At 32.1% G+C, this 26,131-nt stretch overlaps 2 protein-coding genes across 2 annotated transcripts; one reads left to right on the plus strand and one right to left on the minus strand.

Annotated features, from left to right (window-relative positions):
- Positions 1 to 453: 453 nt before the first annotated feature.
- LOC133288293 (uncharacterized) lies at positions 454 to 5,180 on the minus strand. The gene is made up of 6 exons (XM_061486019.1): positions 5,151 to 5,180; positions 3,736 to 3,971; positions 3,403 to 3,661; positions 1,173 to 1,352; positions 939 to 1,094; positions 454 to 676 (listed from the first exon to the last, which is right to left on the minus strand). The coding sequence occupies exons 1-6, from the start codon at positions 5,178 to 5,180 to the stop codon at positions 509 to 511; spliced, it is 1,029 nt and encodes a 342-aa protein (XP_061342003.1). The 3' UTR covers positions 454 to 508.
- Positions 5,181 to 21,031: 15,851 nt separating this feature from the next.
- Positions 21,032 to 25,295, plus strand: LOC133287754 (patatin-like protein 3). Its single transcript, XM_061485423.1, has 7 exons — positions 21,032 to 21,175; positions 21,269 to 21,456; positions 21,629 to 21,815; positions 21,950 to 22,114; positions 22,198 to 22,497; positions 24,974 to 25,149; positions 25,247 to 25,295. The coding sequence occupies exons 1-7, from the start codon at positions 21,032 to 21,034 to the stop codon at positions 25,293 to 25,295; spliced, it is 1,209 nt and encodes a 402-aa protein (XP_061341407.1).
- The last annotated feature ends 836 nt before the right edge of the window (positions 25,296 to 26,131 follow it).

A 26,131-nucleotide genomic window follows, 5' to 3' on the forward strand; every position in this document is an offset into this window, starting at 1 on the left:
CCGAGTGACTCTCATCACGCAGGAAGCCCGAATGGGATTTGTTTGCTCGCCCAATAGAGTGGAACTAAGATCGATATTGGACCGTCTAAGAGGCCTATAGCCCATAGCTCTTACGTCCTCATTGTTGATTCTCGATGCCAATGACCATGAGAAACTAAAACAATTACTTGGCTACCAAATCAAATTGTTCAGTAACATTTATCTATAAAGGGTAAAAATAAACAAATAAGCAACGCACAGAAAGGCCGTTTACTTAAATTAATTAGCTGGTAATGGCATATACATGTTCACTCAGGAAAGAAAAAATTAAAGTAACTACAAACGAACAAAAAGCACTCATTTCATCAACAGAGTGTAGAGTTGATTACGAGGCAGATGCAAAAAAAAAGAAGGCATCAGAACACCAAGTGAGTGTTCCAGAACCAAAACCAAAATCAAAACTTTAATGGGGCAAAAGATCCGTGAAGTTAGTATTTACACCTTTTCCTACAGTTAGAAGAGACTAGGACTAATAGTCAGCTTCAAGGAAACTCTCATAAACGGTTCCTTTCAATGTCTTGTTAACTTCATCCCAGTTCTGAATGTGGTCTGACAATGGTCCTCTATGTATCTTAACCTGATGGCTTGTTAATTCCATCGGTGGCAATCCTAAAAACTCTTGCACATCTTTTAGCTTCTGCAAGAAACAAATAATGAACCCCATGATGCAATAAAAAGTGAAAACTAAGAAGAAATAAAACAGCTATTTCTCCTTTACCCTTATAAGTGAGTGCAGGAAGACTGGGGGACTTGGTTAAAAGGTGTTAATAAGATGGAAATTTCTTTCTATATTATCATATTTTGGGACAACTATGCAGCTAAACTCAAATCCAGAACCCGTGAGGAAATTTTTTGCAGCTTTTCATAAAAGATTTAGGAATTTATGATAAGGCCCTTACAGTGTGATTACTCATAAGATCCTCATAGTACAGGATCATATGCCGAGTGCTGTTGAAGTATTCTAAAGCCTTTGCGGCTCTCATCTCCATATCCTTCAAGTCATTCAGCAACGATGTAGAATTTATGACGGGCTTGTACTTTGAAAGAATATCAGCCTAAAAAAAAGAAACCAAATATAAGCTTCATTTCAAGAATATTATAAGAAAAATCAAAGGAAAGATGGATGGAGAGACCTCTTCTGCAGAGTGAACATGAGACTTGTGCGTTCCATTCAATAGCTTAGCGTAACGATCATAGGAATTGGCTAGCATGGATACCATCCTGCGCAGTAAGTTTCTCCGGAAAAGAAATATAACAGAAACACTTCTACGGTTGAAGTATTCTGCTATTTCGTCACGGTGCTCCATTAATCCCTGCAAAAACCAGAAGATGTCTTGATTATTCTATAACTTAGTGATGATACCAGGTCAGAAGATGTCTTGATTATTCTATTACTTAGTGATGATACCAGGTCAGATCAAACATCAGTGTAAACTTGATGGAAGTAAACACAGCATGAGCGAGAGGGGAGAAAGAGCAGTATATGTGAGGTATAGTGGTATAGAGCATATGTCAAATTCCATGAATTCTTATAGCCACAAGAAAATTCCAATCCAGAAGTCTAACCCTTAAGGAGACTGCTTTCATATTTATGTGTCCTGAAGTAACCCTAGAAGTGCATTTTAAATTTGTCAAAGACATGAGTAACGCAAAACAAAACTTGTCAGACTGGAATCTTTGAATTTTAGCACTTATGATAAACTTTTAGTAAATATAACTACTGAAAAGAAACTAAAAATCTCTACACCAATTATTCTTCACATTACAAAAATTCTCGGGAGAAACAAAGAGGAGGATCAAACAGGTAAAACTTAGGGAACCCAGACGACAGAACAATTTCATATTTAACATCCTACAGTATAGCAAAGCTTCAACAGTGATAACTAGCTTTGAAGCATGGACACTTCTCCTTATTGAGGTGTGGGAGTGTCAGACACACTTTCAATACCGGCACCCACACCAAACTTGTAAAACACATGTTGGACATTGCTCATCAGTCATCAGGTGTCCAATTAAAAAAATTATTTTTGGTTGGCTCAAACTCACAACAAACATGGTTGTGACACTCAGCCATCACTCAATATGGCTAGAAACTTGAAGGACAAGACTTTTAACAAAAAAATTTAAAAATTTATTTATTTTTTAAAATAACTTTCAGAAAAAGTCAACTTCAAATACAAAAAAATAAATAAATTAAAAACATGTGATATTAGAGGAGATAATCTTGAATCACTTGATTGTGGAATTCTTGAAGTCGCTAATTTTTCACTTGTGAAATTCTTAATGATGCCTCTTAGTATTTTTTTGTGAAGCTCATTATCATAATGAAATTATAAAGCTTAGCAAGTTGTTTTGAGAAGCTGGATATATAAATCCTCATTCTCAATTTAGATCTAGTCGTTGCACCTATCAGACATAATACTTGCGCTGCAAATTTCACAACTCAGATTATATTCATGTGCAATTATGTAGCTCTATTCTATCCAATGCTCACAACTGGCAGTCAGCAAATGAGAAAAAACAGTTGACTCCAGATACTATGGAAATGTGTCCCTGAAGTTAAGCACCCTAGGGTTAACTTTAACTTTGTAAAGAACCAATTCAACCCAAAAGCTCTGATACCATATCCCAAGGTTCTTTACATGGTATCAGAGCCTCGCAGCCCCCCACTTTCTCTTGTGGCGTTTCTTAGCACAGGTAGGCTGAGCCTGTTGCATTGTCCACTCTTCAAGCCCAATGGGCTCTTGTGTGAGGGGGCGTGTTGAGATATATAGTCCCACATTGGTTGTATGTGCAACTAATGTGGAGTTTATAAAGCATTGGACACTCCCTCCCTTTCAGCTTGCTTTTGGGGTGGTGACCTCAAGGTTCTTAACAAACTTAAATCCTCCACAACAGAAATATATGGAAGGGTTACATGGTGTAAATTAAACTGCAGTCTAAGCCTGATACAGAGGGCAACTTTTCCTGCTAATAGAAATAACAAAAACTGTGTTTTTTCTTCTTCATGGAACATCTATAACAAAAACATAAGCTCCAAAGAACTTGACCTACAGACTTCAGGAGTTTAGTAACCAACCAATGAATTAGCAGACTATAAACTGTTTTCTGATTTGCATGTGATATTCTAGTAAAGATTTGAGGTGACGGGAGAGTGACTTTTGAACAGTTTTGTGAAAAATCTAGACAATCCTTCAGCCTTCAGGCCAATACATGTACAACTACAGAAACTAATGCATAAACACGAAAGACAGATATTAAAGAAAAGTTTCAAAACAGTCTCTTTAGCCAAAAAGCCACAGTAACATGAATATCAATGAATGTGTGCTTGTGTTGACAGCACTTAACAAAAAGTATGCATACCTGATTAAGCATCCACTTTAAGCCAGTTGCAGCTGAGCATTCATTCTTGGAAGCACTATTGAGCCAGTCCAAATTGTAAACTTTATCTAAAGTCTGTAAAATTGAAGAAGCATTTTGCCTTCTCTCTCTAACAGAAAATATCTCCCCATTTGAGCTTACATTAATGTGGCTATTTAAAAGGGTCTCAAACCACCCACTGCCTGATCTCTGATTTGACAATATTGCAAAGAATAGTACAGGATTATGAGCACACTCGTTCCTTGCAAGAACAAGACAATCAATCAGTGCCTAATGAAAGTCAACTGGTAATGATCAACAGAAACTTCCCATTACCTGCTAAAGGATACAGGTTTGGGATAATGTAGTGGGTCAGGAATATTCGTTAGCTTCACTCTACTTTGAGAAGGGTTGTCAATGACTTTCAATTCCGTAAATTTAATCCTTGCTTGAGTGCTTATCTGCTTTAGACATGCAGAGAAGATAAAAATGCCGCATAACATTGTAAAGATTAAGACTGCCACCCTTAATAACATTGGTGATTTCTTTGGAGGCTTTATAACAAGAGTATCCTGCGACCCACGTATGAGAAAAAAGTTACTAGAATGCCAATAATATGACAACTTTCAATGCTAGGAAGGGCATCAAATAGATAAACTGATGGAGCCTCCCCCTTCCCCAAATCCCACAAGAATGTGAATGGGAAAAGAAACATAGGACATTATCAAATTGGTGTTGAATCCAATACCAAATATCAGTCAGATATTAATTTGGGTTCAGTAGAATACTTCAGAACATAGTTGTTAGTATCGCACTATACACGATATGTATCATGCGATACAATACAATAGCTATATGTATCGGTTGCCTGTATCAAAATTGATACCGTGAATTGTTATATCGAACGATTCAATATTGGATCGTATCGTGTATCGTATTCGTATCACAATTTTTATTTCAAAAAAAAATCTGAAAAGTTAATATTTATTAGAATCCGTATGATTTGTGATTCAAATTCAAAAATAAATATGGAAAGTCACAATTAATTAGGGAAACAATCAAACAAATATTGAAATTAATATAAATCTCTTCGGTCCTAACAAAAATGATACTGAAAAAACAGAGACGCCCACAAGAAAAGAGTCTCCTATTTATGTCACAGTATATATTTTTAAATTATTTTTTATTATGTCTGTGAATCTTACTATTCATACCATTCACTATTTAAAAAAAGCCAAACAATACACGATAAGTATTGGGATTCAACCACCTTGCTTTAGAAGCATTAGTTCCAACGAGGCTAGCCCTCAACATAACAAGATACACACATTTGGTAATAAACGTATATGCTAAAGAATAATGAGCCCCCAAATTCAGATAACAAACCCAATCGAAACATGCAAAGGAGCTCAAAGGGTTCGTCTTTAAACCCATACGAGTATCAATAATTCTTCCCCAAACTCAAAGCATTCATCTTTGGCCACGCTCGACTGTTTCTTCCCCCAGTTCAGTCAGAGATAAATAAAAGTACCCATAAATTTTCAAAATTAAACTGGAAAAAGAGAGTGAGAATTCCCTAGTGTTCTTTAAAGTTGAAACATTGCAACAAAATAGTGCATAGTGTGGGAACTTAGAATAGTAGCCAAATAAGGGAAGAAAGAGAAGAAGCACATTGTTTCAGAGAGCAAACAGAACATTTGGGTTTAAGAGTACATAGAAGAAGCATTAAGAAAGAAGGAACTAGGAATTACCTTGTAGAGGAAACACATGTCTGCTACCATAGCTGTTCTATAAACAGAGAGAGAAGCTGTGTGAGTGAGACCTGAGAGAGAGAAAGGGGTCAGCTTTAGAGAGAAGAGGAACCCCAGACGGCATTCAAGGCCATAAACCCAACCCAACAACAGTGCTTCGGAACAAACAACACAAGAAGAAGGGTGCCTTTCCCTTTTATGTTTGGCGTCTTGTTTCTTCTCTTTCTGAATAAATACATTTTATCAATCTTTTCTTTCTTTTTCTATTTTTGATGTTCTGTCTGTAACTGATTGCTAAACAAAATTATATTATTGTGATTTATGATTACCATTATTAGTATCATTAAGTTAAAAAAATAAAACAAATTTGCCGTCTATAACGGCTATAAATGCCGAGTGGAGACCCACGAAGCAAAGAGGTAAAAGGCAAAGACCCGAGGCGCGTGATGTGGAGGAAAGAAATAAAACGGAATCTCCTTGGACCACGTCTTTTGACATAGGTTTGATTACAATCATGTTCTTTACCAAATTTAAATAAAGTTATTTATTTATTTATTCTTTGATATCAATTTTATTTGAATTTGAATTCTGATATTGTTTTTATTTTAAAAATTATTTAATTAATCTAATTAAACTAACCCGAAATTAAATTAATAGATATATTAACAGTAGTTATCTTTTTATAAATGTTTTATAGAAATTAAATAACTTTTTTTGGGTCTAAGAATGAAATAAATTTTTTTTTTGAGTCTAAAACAAGCATTTAAGATTTGTTAGGTCAAAGAAAACTTCACGATAATTGAGAATTATCATCAAATAGATTAAGGGACAAATTATTACATTAAATAAGCTCAAGCATCAAGATAATTTTATATCGGTGTAAGACTTATTAGTCTTATTTCAATTGTTGATTTCTGTGCAACCAATGATTATAATTCAAAAAGTCATATGAATTAATTAATATTAATTAATTATTAATTACAATACAAATATTAAGCAATGATTTTCGCTCATCAATGATTAAGATATGGTATAAAATTTATTACTTCCAAACATCGTGTCTCACTTGAAAACTTAAATACGAGATGAGCAAACTTTTTCCATTTTTTCTTTGATATTCACTAAAGAAACAAGATACCAAACAAATTATGATAGAAAGAAACTGCCATTAAGAATAACGCAAGAACGAACAAGTTTATAAAAAAAATTATTGTTTTTTTTTTTATGTCCAACCTATATTGAGGAAAAACCTAATTATTCTAAAGTTTGATTTATATACAATTACTTTTTTTAATATTTTTTAACTAATCCCGTATTAATTAGTATCTCATTTAATAAATTACTGTATGCAAACAATTATATAATTGATTCGGTAATTAAAAATTCGAATTTTACCTGAGAATGAGACGTTTTCAGAGGTACATACAAAATATTTGTCCACTTTATTTGCAATTTCATATCTTTTCTTACAATTAAATGAATTAATCAACTTTCCTTTGTCTTTCCTTTTTTTCAAATCTATATATATATACATATATATATATATATAAGAGAGTTCAATGTTGAAAAGTTTTGCCAAGTGTCACTCCCTGGTCAATTCTACAAATTGTATTCACACTACATGTCATATACAAACTTTCTTTATTGGGTAAATTGGAAAAAAAATTCTTTTAAAAATCGAATTTTAAATTTTAAATCGAATAATTAAATGACCATTTGTGGTGGCAGACAAGGCATTGAATGTCCCACTGTCCATCACATTGGTATCGAAAAAGAAATCACCTGTTTTAATTGCTTTTTATGTTAGAATTGGTCATCTGATCTAAAATTCGAAATTTGAAATGGTTTAAAATTTTGAATTTAAATATAGATGGTGGGAAAAAAATTCTTTTAAAATTGAATTTTAATTTTTAAATCGAATAATTAAATGACCATTTGTGGTGACAGACAAGGCATTGAATGTCCCACTGCCCATCACATTGGTATCCAAAATGAAATCAGCTGTTTTAATTGCTTTTTATGTTAGAATTGGTCATCTGATCTAAAATTCGAAATTTGAAATGGTTTAAAATTTTGAATTTAAATATGGATGGTGGGAAAAGAATTACTTTTAAAAATCGAATTTTAATTTTTAAATCGAATAATTAAATTATCATTTGTGGTGGCAGACAAGGCATTGAATGTCTCACTACCCATCACATTGGTATCCAAAAAGAAATCAGCTGTTTTAATTGTTTTTTATGTTGGAATTGGTCATCTGATCTAAAATTCGAAATTTGAAATGGTTTAAAATTTTGAATTTAAATATGGATGGTGGGAAAAAAAATTTCTTTTAAAATCGAATTTTAATTTTTAAATCGAATAATTAAATGACCATTTGTGGTGGCAGACAAGGCATTGAATGTCCCACTGCCCATCACATTGGTATCCAAAAAGAAATCAGCTGTTTTAATTGCTTTTATGTTGAAATTGGTCATCTGATCTAAAATTCGAAACTTGAAATGGTTTAAAATTTTGAATTTAAATATGGATGGTGGGAAAAGAATTACTTTTAATTACTTTTAATGGAAATTTTGTTGTCAACAATGGAATTTACTGTGTTTAAATTATTATATTCTTTTTTTGTTCCTACCTTAAAAGTTACATGTTTATGTCATACGAACAAACTGATTTTCTTATTAATTCGTTTACGGGACAAACAAACCGATTTATTTTTTCTCCGTGCATCGCACGGGTAATCAACTAGTATCTGTTAATACATGCGTTCGTATATGCTCTGACTAATAAGTTTGACCTGATTAGAAAAAATAGTTAGGCCTCCTTAATTTACAATACTCCCACTATTAGTAAGATAAAATTGATTTTGATGCGGGGATAAATTCCTCAATTTTATTTTAAATCAAATTAATGTTATAGGTTTTTTAAGGATTAAAATGAATATTTACTTTAAAATTATATGTCTGTCATTTTTAATGTGAAATTATAAAAAGAATCACTCACAATTAGTATAATTTATTTTATACCGTTGACATTACTTTTACTTTTTAATATTAGAGGAAGATTATGTTTACTATCATCTTAGCTTTACTACTCTTACTATCTGATTAGTTAAATTTGAAATCAACGGCAATTAGTTTTTTTTTTTTCATTTTTAACTGTTGATTTTAAATTGATCGAATGATAATCAATCAAGTAATAAGATAGTAAGCCTAAAATGGTAGTAAAAATAATCATCCCTTACTATTATATTCTACATTGCATCGGCTTACCTAATAGTTACTTACTGGTTGAAAAAACTTAAAATACTAGAGTTTATATGTTAACCATACGTAGGCCATTTAAAATCAATACTATTCTTGCTATCTGATTGATTACAGTTGGTTCAATTTAAAATCAATAATAGCAGTTAGTTTTTTTTTTCATTTTTAACCGTTGATTTCAAATTGATCGAATGATAATCAATCAAGTAACACGAGTAGTAAACCTAAAATAGTAGTAAATATAATTATCTCTTAATATTATATTCTATTGCATCGGCTCAGCTAATAGTTACTCACTTACTGGTTGAAAAAACTTAAAATACTGGAGTTTATATGTTAACCATACTTAGGTCATTTAATCGATATAACAACCAGTATTTAATTAATAGTTTAGAGACAAAATGTGAATACCGGCTAATAAATACTCAGCAATCTCTCTATTAAAAGAAAAGAAAAAACTCAAAAATTTGCTGTTTAGGGTTATCTGTTGAGGATTAAAATGAATATTTACTTTAAAATTATCTGTCAATCATTTTTAATATGAAATTATAAAAAGAATCACTCACAATTAGTATAATTTATTTTATACTATTGACATTATTTTTACCTTTTAATATTAGAGGAAGGTTATATTTACTACTATTTTATCTTTACTACTCTTACTACCTAACTGATTATAGTTGGGTCAATTTAAAATCAAAATAAGTTAGTTTTTTTTCTTCATTTTTTAACCGTTAATTTCAAATTGATCGAATGTAATCAATCAGATAATAAGAGTAATAAGTCTAAAATAATAGTAAATATAATCATTCATTAATATTATATTATACATTGCATCGGCTCAGCTAATAGTTACTCACTTACTGGCTGAAAAAACTTAAAATACCGTAGTTTATATGTTAACCATACTTAATCCATTTAATCGTTATAACAACCAGCATTTAATTAATAGTTTAGAGACAAAATGTGATATCGGCTAATAAATACTCGGAAATTTCTCTGTAAAAAAAAAAAATCAGTAATTTGCTGTTTAGGGTTATCTATTTAGGATTAAAATGAATATTTACTTTAAAATTATCTATCAAATTATAAAAAGAATCATTCACAATTAGTATAATTTATTTTATACTGTTGGCTTTATTTTTACTTTTTAATATTAGAAGAAGATTATACTTAATATCATTTTAGTCTTACTTTTCTTACTATCTGGTTAGTTAAGGTTTGGTCAATTTGAAATCAACAACAGTTAGTTTTTTTTTTTTCAATTTTTTCATGTTGATTTCAAATTGATCAAAGGGGAATAAGATAATAATAATATATAGTAAGCCTAAAGTAGTAATAAATGTAATCATCCCTGAATATTATATTCTACATTACATCGGCTCAGGTAATACTTACTCACTTATTGGTTGAAAAAACTTAAAAAACTCCCTGAATATTATATAATCTGAAATTGATGTAAACTGTGAATCATTGTTAGTAAAACCGGACCGACCCGGGAACTGGTAAACCTATCATATAACCGGTCCGGTTGAAGCAACAGACCGGCCATGCATCAGAAACGGTGCGACCCGGCCGGTTTTCATGAAAACCGGTGACCCAGCCCGGTCCCAGAAAAACTTTCCAATTTTTTTTTTAAAAAAAAAATCATAATGGACATATTTGAATATTTTTTTGCTTATTGACTTACATAAGTTATGTACCTACAACATTAATATTATCTCAATTATGCACGATGCATAAAATTTTGATTTGATTTATAATTAGAGATGCCATTTTCTGAATCTAAAGCCCCGTATCACGATCATTATATTTTTGTTTGATCCTTTATTATATAATAATACGTGATTTATTATTTTTTATATTAAAATATTTGAATTTTTTGTCAATTTTTTAGACATTTGAGTATGTTTATAGTTTTTTAATATAAATTATAAAATTGCATATAATTACCGGGTTATACGGTTGAACCAATGACCCACTGGTTGAACCAGTGACCCAGTAACTCGACCAGGTCAATGACCGGACCGATTTTAATAACATTGTTGTGAATTGTCATCCCTCGTTGACTTGATAGAAATCTTAATTATAAGAATACATTAAATAAAATATTATTTTTCTTTTAGAGGCCATTTGGTAGAGGAGAATTTTTTTTTTATCCAAGAATTATGATTTCCAAAAATATGTTGGGAAAGTGAGTTTTCTGAGAATATTAACAAAAAGTTGTTTGGTAGACCAAAATATTACCGGAAATATTGACTTAAGATTTCTGAGCCTATATTTAATTGATGATAAAATATTGCCGGAAATATGAGGTGAATGTACGAAAATAGCCCTTGTAATTAATTTTGTTTATAATATTTTTTGTTTTTTCAGCCTACAACAGCATCGTTCATTCCCCCCTCTTCTCTCTCTCTGTCTGCGATCAAGAAAGCTTAAGTTAATGGATATTACTAACAGGTAGGAATAATCAAATAAGACCTATGTTTTTTTACCCCGCTCATTTCATTCAGTAATTTCATTAAGTAAAAAGTATAAAATCTAGAAATAGAATTAGATTACCTGTCCGATCTATACCTTTCCAACCTAATCCCAAACTCGGTCAATAGACGGACACTACATGTAGTAGTGGCGTGAAAGGGATATCGTTTCAATATTTATTAATTCCCTTTCACTATTTCTATTCTCTTGTCGATCAGGTAAAATCCCACTTGAACATAATTCAGAGTTGATAAAACTACCCTTACATTCTCTGTCTAGCACAACCATTTTTTCAAGGGTTTTGGTTTTTGTTGTTTATTGTAGCTTTCGTACATACATAGTTGTTGTCGCTTTCTCAGCGAATTCCCATGGCCAAGTTGTCTTCATCGTTGAACTCAGAAAATTCTCACAAGCTTCTGTGTGTGGGAACATTGGAAATCGCTACTCCAAATCCCGTTGGGTTCCTATGCGGTTCAATCCCTGTTCCCACCGATAAATCATTCCATGTTTTCCATTTCGCTCTTCTTCTACCCCGCAAACGTACTCTCTCTCTCTTAATAACTTTTTTTCTTGTTTTTTTTTTTTTTTATAACAACTTTTTTTTCTTGTTTTTGCTGAGGTAAGAGACTAATGAATGAGCATGGAACATGGTTGTCTTTCTCGGATCCAATTTGTTCATAAGGTTCACAAGGTAATGACTCGAAGTAATTTTCAGGATTAATTTGGTCTAATGTTTCAGGTATATTTTTCTTTTCCCCCGGGAAAGTCAGAATCAGTGTTGACCCAAAATGTAGTGTCAACTCGGTTGAAATATACGATTTTACATTTTTTTTTACCCAAAAAACGCATTAAAACGGTTGTAGAAACGTAAAATGAGCTGACTCGATAGAAACAACGAGTCAACTCGATTGACTCGAGAGTTTACTGAGTTGACTCAGTATTAAAAAAAAAATCAGATTTTGGGCTGGAGAAAGAGCAGTCTCAGTTGTCCTTTTACTGTGTTGTCATATAAAATAAAAAAATATGACATTTTTGTCCTTTTGGTTTTAATATCTATTATTAATAAAAGATCTTTTTTTTTTCACATTACCATATTGTATTGGGTCTCTGTCGGTAGTCTATGTCTGCACTCTCTTTCTGCAAGTCGCAAGGTTCTTTTTCTTTCGCTGGTATCGGACAAACCAATAAGCAGCTTGGGACAACGACGTTTCTCTCCTCTCTCTTGGTTTGTTAGAAGCTTCTCCTTTCTAGCTTTCTCCTCTCTTGAATCATCATCAAGTAAGGATTTTGACCTCTCGTTTTTTCATGGAATTTTTTTTTCTAAATTCTTCCCTTATTTTATTTTTTTGATCGTTTCTTCCATTATTTATTTTTTATGGTTGCTTATCCTTTCTGGTCGCTTCTTTCAGTTCTTTGTATGGTCACCCTTTTTATATGATAAATCATAAAAAAAATTGTGTTTGTTCTTCCCTTGAGAGATATTAAACAAATGAGACTGTATTAAATTTCAATAATCCATGTTAAGAATAGTTTCTCCCTTTTATTGAATTCATAGTATTCGAGTTATGTCAGAAATTGATTCTTTTTTTCTGGTTGCTTCAACCAACCCAAATTTTCATTTTATAGAAATAATATAAAAATTAAAATTATGTATTTCTCTAAATATTTCACTTTTTCTGGCCTCTGTTTTGGTCCTTTTGGATGCACATGAAGAATTTACTTATGCAAAATTATGTACTTCTGCTTTATTTAATAAGAGTGTTTAAAATTATGCACATAATATTGTTTCTGGATTCTGTTTGTTTATTTTATTATCTATTATGTTTTGGCTGAAATTTGAAAGCTTAAAACTGAGATCATTTCTCTGAACTTTATTTAAATATATTTTGAAATCATATGGCTTCATCAAGTGCTGCTGATAGTAATAGCAATCTGGCTTCTATTAGTGTAAGTAACACTACTGTTGGGGGAAGAAATTGCCTAGAAATGCTCCTGGAAATAGGTTAGATCCTGCATGGAAGCATTCAATTGAAGTTCCAGAAACAAAAAAAGCTTAAATGCAAGTATTGTCCTAAAATAATGTCTGCTGGAGTTTTTCGTGTGAAGCACCATTTGGCAAGAACATCTAAAGATGTTGAACCATGTATAACAGTGCCAGATGAAGTAAAAACTGAGATGTTGGATCTTCTTATTGGAGCATAACAAGGAAAATCATTGAACAAAAATTTAGAGTGCAATGTGCAAGAAGTATAAGAGAAAGTTGTTAGTGGTGGCTCCGATATTTTCAAGAAAAGTAGAACATCTACTCCTATAACCCTCAATACCATATTCAAGAAGAACTTAAGGGAGGAGGCATGTCTTAACATTTGTATTGTTATGTATAACAATGGAATTCCTTTCAATTTTATGAATAACGATGATTTCAAAAAGATGTGTGAATCAATTGCTAAGCATGGACCGGGTTTCAAGCCACCATCTTATCATGAGTGTAGAGTGAAATACTTGAAGCAAAAATATGATATGACAATGGCTTTTGTTGAAACACATAAGGATCTATGGAAGAAAACTGATGCACAATAATGACCGATGGATGGACTGGTAAAAGAAGAAGAACAATAATCAACTTTTGTGTGCATAGCTCTATAGGAATTGTGTTCCTTAAGTCCATTGATGCTTCTCACATCACCAAAATAGCTGATAAGATTTTTAAGATGATTGATGAAGTGGTAGAGGAGATTGGTGAAGAAAACGTTGTCCAAGTTGTGACGGATAACGCTGCAAATTATAAAGCTGCTGGAGCTTTGTTGATGGAAAAAAGAAAGAAAATGTATTGGACACTTTGCAGTGCTCACTGCATTGATTTGATGCTGGAAGATTTAGAGAAGAAAATACCCCTTCATAAAGACACAATTTATAAAGGGAAAAATTACAAATTAAATCTATTCAAGAACATCTCTCATTTCAATATTACACAACTTCACTAGTGGCAGATTTGATTAGACCCGCCATGACTCGCTTTGCCACATCCTATTTGACTTTGAAATGCCTCCATGACCATAAACTTCCTGTAAAAAGAATGTTCATGTCAAATGAATAGATGAATAGCAAGTATGCAAAGTCAACAGATGGAAAACTTATTGAAAATGTAGTGATGGATAAACACTTTTGGAAAAAAGTTGAGATTTGTTTGATAGGGGCACTTCCATTTATGAGGCAATGGATCGTGCCAAGGAGAAAATTAAAGAGGATTTCAAAAAAAAACTTTCATTGTAAGTTATCAATTAATTTGTTTAATTCAAAGTTATAGACATTTTTAACTCAAAATTAATTCAATTGTTATCTTTTCATTTTTTTAGTTATCAACCTATTTAGGATGTCAATGATGCAAGATGGGAGAAGCAACTTCATAGGCCTTTGCATGCTACATTCTATTACCTTAACCCAAGACAACATTATTGTCCTACATTTAAAGTTGATTATGAAGTAAAAGTTGGACTATATGATTGTATAAAAAGGATGGTGGAAGATACAACTATAGAAAGAAAGATTGATGAACAACTTGAGTAATTCAAGCATCGTAAAGGCCTTTTTGGGACTACTTTTGCTATGGATGGAGTTGAAACCAAGAGTCCAGTAGCATGGTGGGAATCTTATGGTGATGGTTTTCCAGAGCTCCAGAAATTGACTATCTGTGTGCTTAGCTTGACATGTAGTTGATGTGAGTCTAGCAGATGATGTTTTTTAACTTAAAAGAAGCAAGGAATTAATCATAAATGTGTGAAAATAGTCATTAAATGCAAGAAATATTGATTATTCCTTCTCAATCATGCTCTCACTCAAGTTATATGTTAAATAGCACGAAACACCGCAAAAAGGAGCAAAAACAGAGAAACCAAATTTCCCTCTGGCGCACGCCGCGCGGAGGTTGGCGCACGATTCGCCAAACTGGCGCACGGGGCTCGGTACCTGGCGCACGGGGCGCCTTATCGACGATTTGCTTCTGTTTCGGCCGCGCACGGAGCGCGGGAGGTGGCGCACGACGCTCCAACCTGGCGCCCAGCGCGCGGGAGTTGGCGCACGACACTCCAGAGTTGGCGCCCGGGGCGCCGTTTACAGATTCAGCTTCTGTTTCTCCCAAGTTTGGGGCGCCAGGCTTGGCGCCCCGTGCGCGGGCGATATATTTTTAAGTGCGAATCAGCTAAAATAAGGCCCAATTGGAGTGCAAAGGAAAATAGGTTTTCCCAAAACCTAATAAAAGGATCAGAAACATAAGAAGAAGAAACTTTTGGAGAATCAAGAGGAGAAAAACAACAAAGAGAACGGAGATTCCTTGGAGCTTCTCGGAGATTCAAGGATTCGATCGATCAAGACGGAAGATCTTCATCTTCCCTTTCTCTTCTAGGTTTTAAATGCTACTTTATTTTATTGTTATTTTGTCAGACATGAACATGAACATGAACATATCTTTAGTCGACTAAATAATGTGCTTAGTCGACTAAAAGTGCAAACAATTTAGTCGATTAAGATGAGTTTTTAGTCGACTAAAATTCGCGTTTCATAATTTCTGAGTTTAGCCCATTTAGTCGATTAAAAGTGCAACATAATCGACTAAATGGGGGCAGGATGGTGGATAGTTCTGGGGGAGGGGCAAATTGGTTATTAATTATTTAATTAGGGGCAAAAGGGTCAAAAACCCGATGTAATTAAGTGGATCCCATAATTAAAAAAGAAGAAGAAATATTGACTTGAATTTTGATAAATGTGTAATATGAAAAAAAAAATTCTTATATAAGACGAGAAAAACATTTCCCCTGTTTTATAGGCTAAAAAACATAAACAATCATACTTTCAAGTTTCAAGCCTCACATGCCAAACAAAGGCTCCCTAAATCTCTCATAACTAATTAAATCAATACTAATAACTTTATATTTCTGAAATTTAGATAAAAAAAGAAGAAGAAGAAAAAAAGAACGACTAGCTTGTGGGTTACATAAATGTTATTTTAATTATTATTTTTTAAATCGTTACATTAATATTTCAAGGATGACCTTCTGCATATTCAAAGTGCACGCGAGTTTGATATATCTCATTACATAAAAGTATTCAAGATTGTTATCAAAAAAAAAAAAAGTATTCAAGATATTGAAAATCGAAGATTCATGAGTACTACAAAAACCTAAATTTGTAGAGACAGGAAATTCAAAGACACTACATCTGTAGAGATAGGAATAAATGTGCCCACTGGCTAGCAAATCTAGCATTGAGATCAGGGATCACCAGGACCAACATCACCTCACCTCCTCAGGGATTGATCAGCCTTTTACCAAAGGAGATCCTCCACGAGCTGTTTCTAGTTTTTTTTTTTTTTTTTTTCTTGCTTCCTGGGCTATCATTCTTAAAAAAAAAAAACTAAAATTTTAAATCTATTATATATATATATATATATATATATTAAATATTACAATTATAGAAGTATGAGTTGTTTATACGTTATAATCATTTTATGATGTCCATAAATATATCCTTTCACAATAATATCCTCCTTTGAAAAGTCAAAGTCATTGCTCAAAAAAGATACTTTAGTCCAGCACAACGAGCTGGCTTCGTTATCTGTATCTCCCACTCCATGTATGAACAAGACATGTTTAATTCCTTTCACAATAATATCATAATAATATAAATCAATAAAAAGTTATCACATAATAACTTAAATTTTTAGATTAAATTTATCTTTTATATTAGAGAATAATATAAATTATTAAAAAAAAATTGACCCAATAGTTTAAATTTTTTATTTGAATTAATTTTTTATATGGTATTAGAACTTCACGAGTTTGATCTTTATCATTTTTCACTTTCTAGTGGAATTAAATAAGCACAAGATAAACTAAATAATTGGACATGTGTAATATTCATGCTTCAAGCCTAAAAAACTTTTACATGAAAGAATATGCTAAAGAATAATATAAACTATTTAAAAAATCCTTATTCAACAAGTTAAATTTTTATATTGAATTGGTTATCGAAGTCAAAGTCATTGCTAAAAATATATACCGTTGTTGAGCTCAACGAGTGGCCGGTGGCTTAGTTATCTGTACCTACCACTCCATGTATGAACGAGACATCTTTAATTCCATTCCACTTGCAGTTGCAGCAAGGATAACCTTTTCTTTGGAATTAATTCAACCAAAATTTTTAAAAGTACGAAGTCGTCTGAAACTGGGGTTAGGTTTCCGATCAACGAGACAATCAAAGAAAAAAAATTGCCTAGTTGTTCGCATTACGATTTCATCGCCATTATCGTAATATAAGGATTTAATTTAATCAAATGGCCATAGAACTGCTTATCTGTATTGAGATATATAAAATTATTAATGTAACCTCACCCAACAGCTTAAGCTTTTGGTTGAATTGGTTCTTCACATGATATCAGAGCTTCGGTGTAGTGGGTTCGATTCTCACCGCCCCCACTTTCTTTCTAGTGAAATTTCTTTCTTCGCACAGGTAGATGGACATGTGCATCGTCCACCCTTCAAGCTCATTGGACTCTCGTGTGTGAGGGGAGATGATCATGTTGCACTTTGTCAGAATATGGTTGTTTTAGACTTTTAGTTAGTTGAGGCGGTTAGATTTGTTAATCACAGTTCATCAAGTTATCTAAAATTGGTATAAAAACAAAGTGTAATATATGATTTTATACAAAAATAAATAAATTAATAACATATTATTTAACACTTTTTTAATATTTTTATTCTTGAAAAATGGTAAATAAGACTGAGAGATCGAATTTTGTTACTTAGTTGTATGTATTATGGGTTTTATAAGAGTTATGTTGTAGGAAAAATGATTGTGTAATGTTATAGAGATTCGTTTTGCGTGCCGTAGTTTTTCTTTTCTTTTTTCTTCAAAAAGTATAGGCCCCACAAAATATTGTGTGAAAAACTTTGTTGTGTCATGTTAAATGACAAATACAAAGCATTATTTCACTCTTTGGTTCTTAATCTTTCCTGGTAAATAATGTATCTGTCTCATTACTCATTCATTGTACGTATTCGGGGTCTCTCCGCGTGTATTTATCAACACCTTGTTATGCGTTGACGAATAAATCTTTGGTGCTACTGTTGTACCAAGATTCAGTGCATCTCACCAATGAGAGCATTACACATCATAGGAGAGAGAAAAAATTTGTCAGACAAAATAAAACTTTAGCTGACATATAATATTTTTATTGGTGTGATGTACTGAATCTTTGGTGCTACACTAGCACCAAAGATTTGTTCTGCGTTGACATAGGCAAAAGAGGACAAATGTAAGAAACAGTAGTGCACTGGATTGTGAAACCTGATTGGTTTCATCGGAAAGGCAGTGTTGTTTTTTTTCTTATTTTCAGAAAAAGGAGATTAACGTTAAAATATAGAAAACTGCTAAATTATCTAGTTAAATAGGCTTGAGTCTATAGGGGTGTGTTTGGTACAAGAGAAATTTTTTGGTGACCGGAAATCATGATTAATGGGAATTCAGTAGAAATTGAGTTTACTTGGAATCTTACGAAAGATGTGTTTGGTTCGCCAAAATATTACCGGGAATATTGGGTAAAAATTATTGATTCCATATTTGGTTTAGAACGAAATATGACTTGGAATATGAGGTTATTTTACAAAAATAACCCCAAACTATTTTTACTTTTGTAATTGATAGATTGGGTCTAGATTTTTATGTGTATTGGGTATTTTTATCTCAAAATTTATTGTTGTGCTTTCCCTTTACTTGGTATTCTGATTGGTATTCCGAATTACCATATTATTTTTGGTAATCTGAATAGTGACTTTTCTTTATAAATCAAATTACCGGTAATCCTTAGATATCTGAGAATCGTAATTTATTCCTTCTACCAAACGTGGTAATTACATTTACCAAAGAAGGATTACCGGTAATCCTCTCCAAAAACTTGAACCAAACACCCCCTAGGGGAATTCAGAGAACTCGGGAATCAGTTTTGTTTTGTTTTATTTTTACCAAAAATCTTTTATTAGGATTATTTTTTCTGTTATTTAAGTTTGACGTTAAAAAGATGTAATGTAATGTGATAGAAGTGATTAATTAATTACGAATTATCACATTTCTGATGGTCCTTAAAATAATAATTAAAAAAAACGTGTATTAAGGATGTCTATGTAGAAAACGAACAAAGAGAAAGCATATGATGGCCATTTTTCGAAACTAAAAATATCTCTCTATTGCCGAGAATGAAGAATTATAAATATTAGTCAAGTAGCAAGGTAACAAATAGAGATAAACCAATATCACAATCAAAACAAAGAAGGAAGGAATAGAAAGATAGAACCCATCAAACTATATAGAAGGAATGTGAATACTTGTGGAAAATTAAAATCATTTGAGTTTTGATGAAAGGCATTATCTTGCGAAGCTGAGCCCAACATCAAGATTGTCAGGGATGAATTTACTTATGTTAGAGATATAAAATAATTAATATAGTCTCATACAATAACTTAAGTTTTTAGGTTGAAATAGTTCTTTACATGGTATTAGAGTCTCAGTGTCCTTGGATTCGATCCTCATCTCCCTCCACTTTCTTTGTGGAATTTCTTAGCATAGATAGGCTGAACCTGATGTATCATCCATCTTTCAAGCTCAATGGACTCTCTTATTAGGAGATATATATATAAAATCATTAATTCCTCAATAGCTTAAGCTTTTGCGTTAAAATAGTTCTTTACACCTTCCATAAATAACTGGGGATAATATAGGGAAAATTATTTGTCATTTTAAAGGATATAAGCTTATGTCATTTCACTCATTATAACTATGTACTCCGAAAAATATATAATTATAATATTAAAGTTACTCTCTCTTTTTTTTCTCTTCAGAAACTTTTAAGAAACTCGTCGGCTGATGTAGAGAGAGAGAGAGAAAAAAAAAATTCATATTATAACTATGTACTCCGAGGAATACATAGTTATAAGGGGTGAAAGAACATAAACTTATGTCCTTTAAAAAGACACATACTAAACCCGATAATATATTATTCTTATCATTTTTTATGCCTACTTTATATATTTTTCTCCAACACTGTTAGATCACAATTTCAAGAGGAGAAAGAAAGGGTGAAAATTAGTTAAGATTGTGATATACAGTATTTGAGAAAAGTAAGTAGAGTAAATATGAAAAAGATAGGCATAAATATCTCAAATAATTTTGTTGATCTAATAATTTATTTCTTTAATAATGAAGCACAACAATATTTCTTTAATGTCAAATTTTAACGTTTAGTTAATTATTTTAAAAGACTAATTTGATATTAAGAGATGACCATATAATGAATCGATTTAATATCAAAAAGTTGAAGTTGAAGAATTATTTTAATACATTTATTATTAGAGAACTAAACTAATGATACCCTATATCTTTAAATGATTAAAATTAATATTTATCCTAAGAAAATATTGGAAAAAAATTAAAGAACGAAAGAGTGTATGTATTTAATTTTTGGCGATATATATATAAGGTTTTAACAGAACGTTACAGATTTTTAATAGGAGCATAAAAAATTTGGAATTGGATTCTATAAAAAGTAATAAAAGAAAGGGTGATGCTTCATATATAGCCCAACTGTAACAAGTCCAGATTGCCCAGCTATATAATAAAACGAACAATGTTTATATAAAAATCTCCAGTAATCCATTTTGATGTTCGTGAGAATTCTGGAATGGATATGTCTTATGTAATTATCATTCTCCAAGTAATTTCAGTAATCATTCCCAAAGTTTCGGACAAGTCGACTGAGCAAAAGATATTATAAATTATGGGATCAGACCAACATTAAACTTACACGAAAGATATTTAAGAACTACTTAATTATCCAACCAACCAATAAACCAAATATCAAATTGCGAATTATGACCATAGTGGATAGCGTGGGTATATATAATATAAATAAGGACCTGGTCTGGCTTGACAAGTTAATGGTTCTTTCTGCTGTGTGAATTGTCAATACCACGTGCAATGATTGAGTCTTTATATATATGTATATATCTTAGTGGGTGCCTCAAAAGTATTAAGTTGTCCATCAATATTCACACTCTTGTTAATAATTGAGTAGATTTTTGTTTTCTAAAAGCGATGGAAAACCCAACATCTTCCCCCAAAAATGTGCTTCCAAAATATGAGAATCAGAATCTCGTTACGGTTCTTAGCATTGATGGTGGAGGCGTCCGAGGAATCATTCCCGGGGTTATTCTTGCCTACCTTGAGTCTCAACTTCAGGTTAATATATATCGAAGCAAAAATTGCACTGAGCACATACACACATATTCTTAAACAGATCCCTAATGCTTTTGAATGTGTATATGTTTATAGGAGTTAGACGGTGAGGATGCAAGACTTGCAGATTACTTTGATGTAATTGCTGGGACAAGTACAGGAGGAATCGTTGCTTCCATGTTAGCATCCCCAAATTCAAAGGCTAATAATCGCCCTTTATTTGCTGCCAAAGATATAGTGCCATTTTACCTGGAAAATTCTCCAAAAATTTTCCCACAATCAAGGTCTACTAGTACTATTATTATTATTACATATATATGGTTGTTATGCTTTATGTACATAGATACATATATATTTATATATATATATATATACTGTTAATTAATATATAGAACTAACCAATTATATATATGTTCTTTATGTCGATCCTTTTTTGACTCTTGGATTTACGTACAGGGGAATATTCGCCCCGCTCTTAGAGATAGTAAAAGCTTTGGCAGGATCCAAGTACGATGGAAAGTATCTCCACGAGCTGATAAGAAAGACAGCAGGGGACACAATGTTGCACCAAACCTTGACAAACATTGTTATTCCAACTTTTGACATCAAGAAACTTGAACCTACCATCTTTTCCTCCTATCAGGTCATTAACTCTTATATATACGTTGATTTTTTATTTTTTATTTTTATTTTTCGGGAGGATCGTGGTTAAACAATTTTCCACTATTTTGATTTGCAATTAAAATTGTGAATTCAATAATGATCTTATATATGCAGATGGAAGACAACCCAGTTTTAGATGTACCAATATCAGACATTTGCATAGCCACTTCGGCTGCTCCAACTTATTTTCCAGCTCACTATTTTACAAAGCAAGATGAACAAGGGAGAGTGATAAAAGAATTCAACCTCATTGATGGTGCCGTGGCAGCTAATAATCCGGTAAGATTCTTGAGAACGAAAGGGAGAAATTATATAGAAATAAGGTTTAGATACTAATAGTAAAGCATTTGATTCATTTGCAGACTTTGGTTGCGATTAGAGAAGTGATCAAGCAACTCATAAAGAAACTAGATGGGACAAGTATTAACCCTTTGGACTATGATCGTTTTCTTGTTCTATCAATAGGAACTGGGTCAAACAGGAGTGAGCACAAATACAACGCTAAGATGGTGTCCAAATGGGGAATTATATCTTGGATACTCAACTCTGGATCAACTCCCATTATAGATTGTTACAGTGAAGCAAGCACTGATATGGTTGATTACCACAACTGTGTTGTTTTTAGTGCGCTTCAGTCTCAAGACAACTACCTCCGAATTCAAGTAAGTTACCCCTGCAGATTCCGTGACTACATATTACTAAGAAAAGTTCTATAGCACAACATAAACCTAAAAATACCTTATGATTGAGTGTATATGAATACGATTAATATTAAAAAAAAGTCTTTTATTACAAAAAAAAGTCTTTACATATTTTTTATTAGAAAAAATTAATAATTTATAAATCTTCGATCTAGACATGTTATTTAATTTAAAAAAAGTATTCATAAAAGGGAAAATTATTCTGAACAAGCCGGATGACCTTGCCCAATTTCCTCGAATGATTGTCCCGCAAAGTGATAAACACTTAGCACTTGAGGGCACTTGCTCCCTCTCTACATGTGTGCCCCCACATTTTTCACGCATGCATATCTTTTTTCACGTTAAGAGTCTCACAATCTCACATTATCACGGGGCCCACAGGACTGAAACGATTATGATAATATATTTTGGGAAAAGTATATATCATTTTTATTTTGTCTAAGAGACAGAGATGTCCAACCGGTAACTGGTATATTTTACGTAGGATCTATGTGTCCTCTTTCAAGTATATGAATGAGTAGGCAGATCACTGTACACAATAATAATCGACATAGTCAAGTCGTGGGGTGTGTGCACAGTGACCCTTATTGGATTAGATGGTGTGTACCTTATCGGTTTAACCCCTTATTTATAGATGGGTTACCTGAAGGAGTGTACTTCTGGGCTTCTTAAAAATATTGAGGGCCCAAGTCCAACTGCTTAGCTGTCTGGATAGGATTGTCATTAATAGAAGATTTCCTCCCTTTTGTGCTGTCCTTTATTGGTCCCTCTAGAATATGGGCCTTTGTCATGTCCATAATAATTTTAAGGGAAAACTTCAAAAAATCCCTACAAGTTTTCTCAAAATCACTTAACCCCTCCCCGAAATTTTTAATCATTTACCCCCCTACTCAAATTTTTTTTATCACTTACCCCCCTAATTTGATTTGTCATCCGAAATTTTGTTAATTTTTTTAAAAAGTACCAAAATTACCCTTAATAGAAAAAAGAAAAACATAATTTTTTCACAAACATAATTTTTTAAAAGGTACCAATTGTAAAACTTTATGTTTTATCATAGCTAATTCTAGAACCGCAAGGTGATTTAAGGGGACTAAGTGAGAATACCTCCTTGTTATAATAATAATAATAACAAATGATTTGATATAAAACTTGTCATAGTTACAATTTTTTCTTCGAGTCAAGACTTGGAACTTGGAAGCCTCGTTGTATGTCAATATTAGCATTTGTTGGTGAATTTTGTTTTGAGAATGTGAATTATATTATAAGTTTTTCGCTATATATCAGTTAAATAGATGGTGTGAGTGGGGCAAGTGTTCTGCATATATACCGACCCTGGTCCATATTTTTGTATCTCCCATTTTTGTTCACAGATACATTGGACCTCATGGGTTTTGATAAAAGTAGGCTTGCTAATGAAGTAGGTTTTTTATGCCAAACTCTATGATAGTACTCAACTTTCGCAACATACCTTGCGGGTTTTACAGTAAAAAATCCAAACTTTCTCTTCAGGAATTAAAATATAAAAAACAACATCCTATTTGTTTCGTATATATGAATATTTTAAATGTAAATTTATAACAATTGTTTGCAAGCTTAAAATTAAGCAATCATCCCTTAAATTAAAAAGACATATTAAACTAGTTACAAAGTACTTTGTGAGAAAATTATGTTTTTCTTTTTTCTATTAAGGATAATTTTGGTATCTTTTAAAAAATTTAACAAAATTTTGGATGAAAAAACAAATTAGGGGGGTAAGTGATAAAAAAAATTGAGTAGGGGGTAAATGATTAAATTTTTTGGGGAGGGGGTTAAGTGATTTTGAGAAAACTTGTAAGGGGTTTTTTGAAGTTTTTCCTAATTTTAAAGGATGTAAAGTTGTATTATATATTTTAAGTGAGAGAAAGAGATAGATAAAATAGGAGAGAGTGGATAAAAAAATATAAAGATGTGGGTCCCACCTCTTTTTGAGAGTGAAATAACACAAGTTATGTCATTTAAAAGGACAAAAACTTTTCCCATATGTTTTTCTTACTGAAAGGGAATTGTTCGCATCCAAATAGAGTACCTCACTTCCTGGAGCTGGATCATCTTCTCTATTGCTCACATTGCAGAAACTCTGCTAAATTCACTCCTTACTAACCATAATCACGCCCTATTCACCTTCCCCCTTATTTTTAAATTTGTCTAATACTAGTACGGTAACTCCATAGAGCCTTATTCTATATATACCATTGTCTATTCACTAATCATTAGATCAACATACTTCTCATTTTGGGATAGAGAGCACGTTTCTACTTTCTGACAAGTTCAGTATAAGGGATAAGCAAATTTAAAGCATTAAGTATGTTTTTTTTTTTTTTTTTTTTGGTGATTCTATAGTCCTATCTGTTCTAATCAAGAATGGTTAAAAACTTACAAAGGTTGATTCATACAGGACGATTCATTAAAGGGGGATTTAACTTCTGCGGATATAGCTACCAAAGAGAATTTGGATAATCTGGTAAAAGTGGGTGAGCAGTTATTGAAGAAAACAGTTGCACGAATAAATCTAGATACGGGTCTATATGAACCAGTTCAAGATAAAGGCACCAATGAGGAAGAACTCAAAAGGTTCATTTTATTTAATTATTTGGTAACAGTTTGAACCTATTAAAAATAAAAATAAAAGGCTTCAACTCCTCCAACAAAAATTGATTTATGCTTGCAGGTTTGCGAAATCACTCTCGGAGGAAAGAAAACTGAGAAAGTCCAAGTGACAAGATGGGAAGTAAAATGATAATCAGATTGCATGTGTATTCCATTGTGAATAATGCTCTTCATTGATTTATTTAATAATCCCAATATGATTACGATGCTATAGTGTAAAATTTTCTACAGCGAATGTGAAGAAAATAATTGTTGCTTTCTTACGAAGTTAGAAATAAATTTCAAAATTTATCATGATTAATTATAGAACATTTATAATGATCTCATTTGGTTATCCAAATTCTCAGTTGGTGTCCATTGGAATTTCTAGAGATGGGAGTGAGCAGCACGTTAGGTCAATCACAAATACACATGTTTTGACCTAATTAAAGCCATCAATAGTGGTTAAATTTATTCCCCAGTTGAATTAAAAAAAAATCTCAATCCATTAAGTATAGAATGGAACTTTTCCAACCTATATATACAAAACTTGGCTATTTAATAAAATAAGGGAGTTAAATTGAATGAGATTATTTATTTTCTACTGCAACATGCAATCCAGATCAAGAGAGAGAAAGAGAGCTCTATTTCACCATAACCATCCATCATACATTTCACCCACGCCCACAAAGACCGGATGAACATGTTGCCATTGCAAGAAAGAAGTTTAGAGATGCATCCTAGGTTCAGAAATAGAAACAAATTAAATTAAAATTTTAAATTATGTATTTTAATATGTGCAAGAAATTATAAAATGAAATTTAAGTAGATCATAAATACATATTCCATACAGTTTAAGTAAATTCTACACGAAAATTCATAAATAGCGACGGAAAATTAACTGTCGCAAATTACAACAGAATTTGCGGCTAAATTAAATTGGGCCAATATTCTAATATTATCCTTT

The sequence above is a fragment of the Gastrolobium bilobum genome, unplaced genomic scaffold (genome assembly GCF_033153095.1).
Source record: "Gastrolobium bilobum isolate Gb01-03AN ecotype WA unplaced genomic scaffold, APGP_CSIRO_Gbil_v1 utg2810, whole genome shotgun sequence".
Classification (NCBI taxonomy): domain Eukaryota; kingdom Viridiplantae; phylum Streptophyta; class Magnoliopsida; order Fabales; family Fabaceae; genus Gastrolobium; species Gastrolobium bilobum.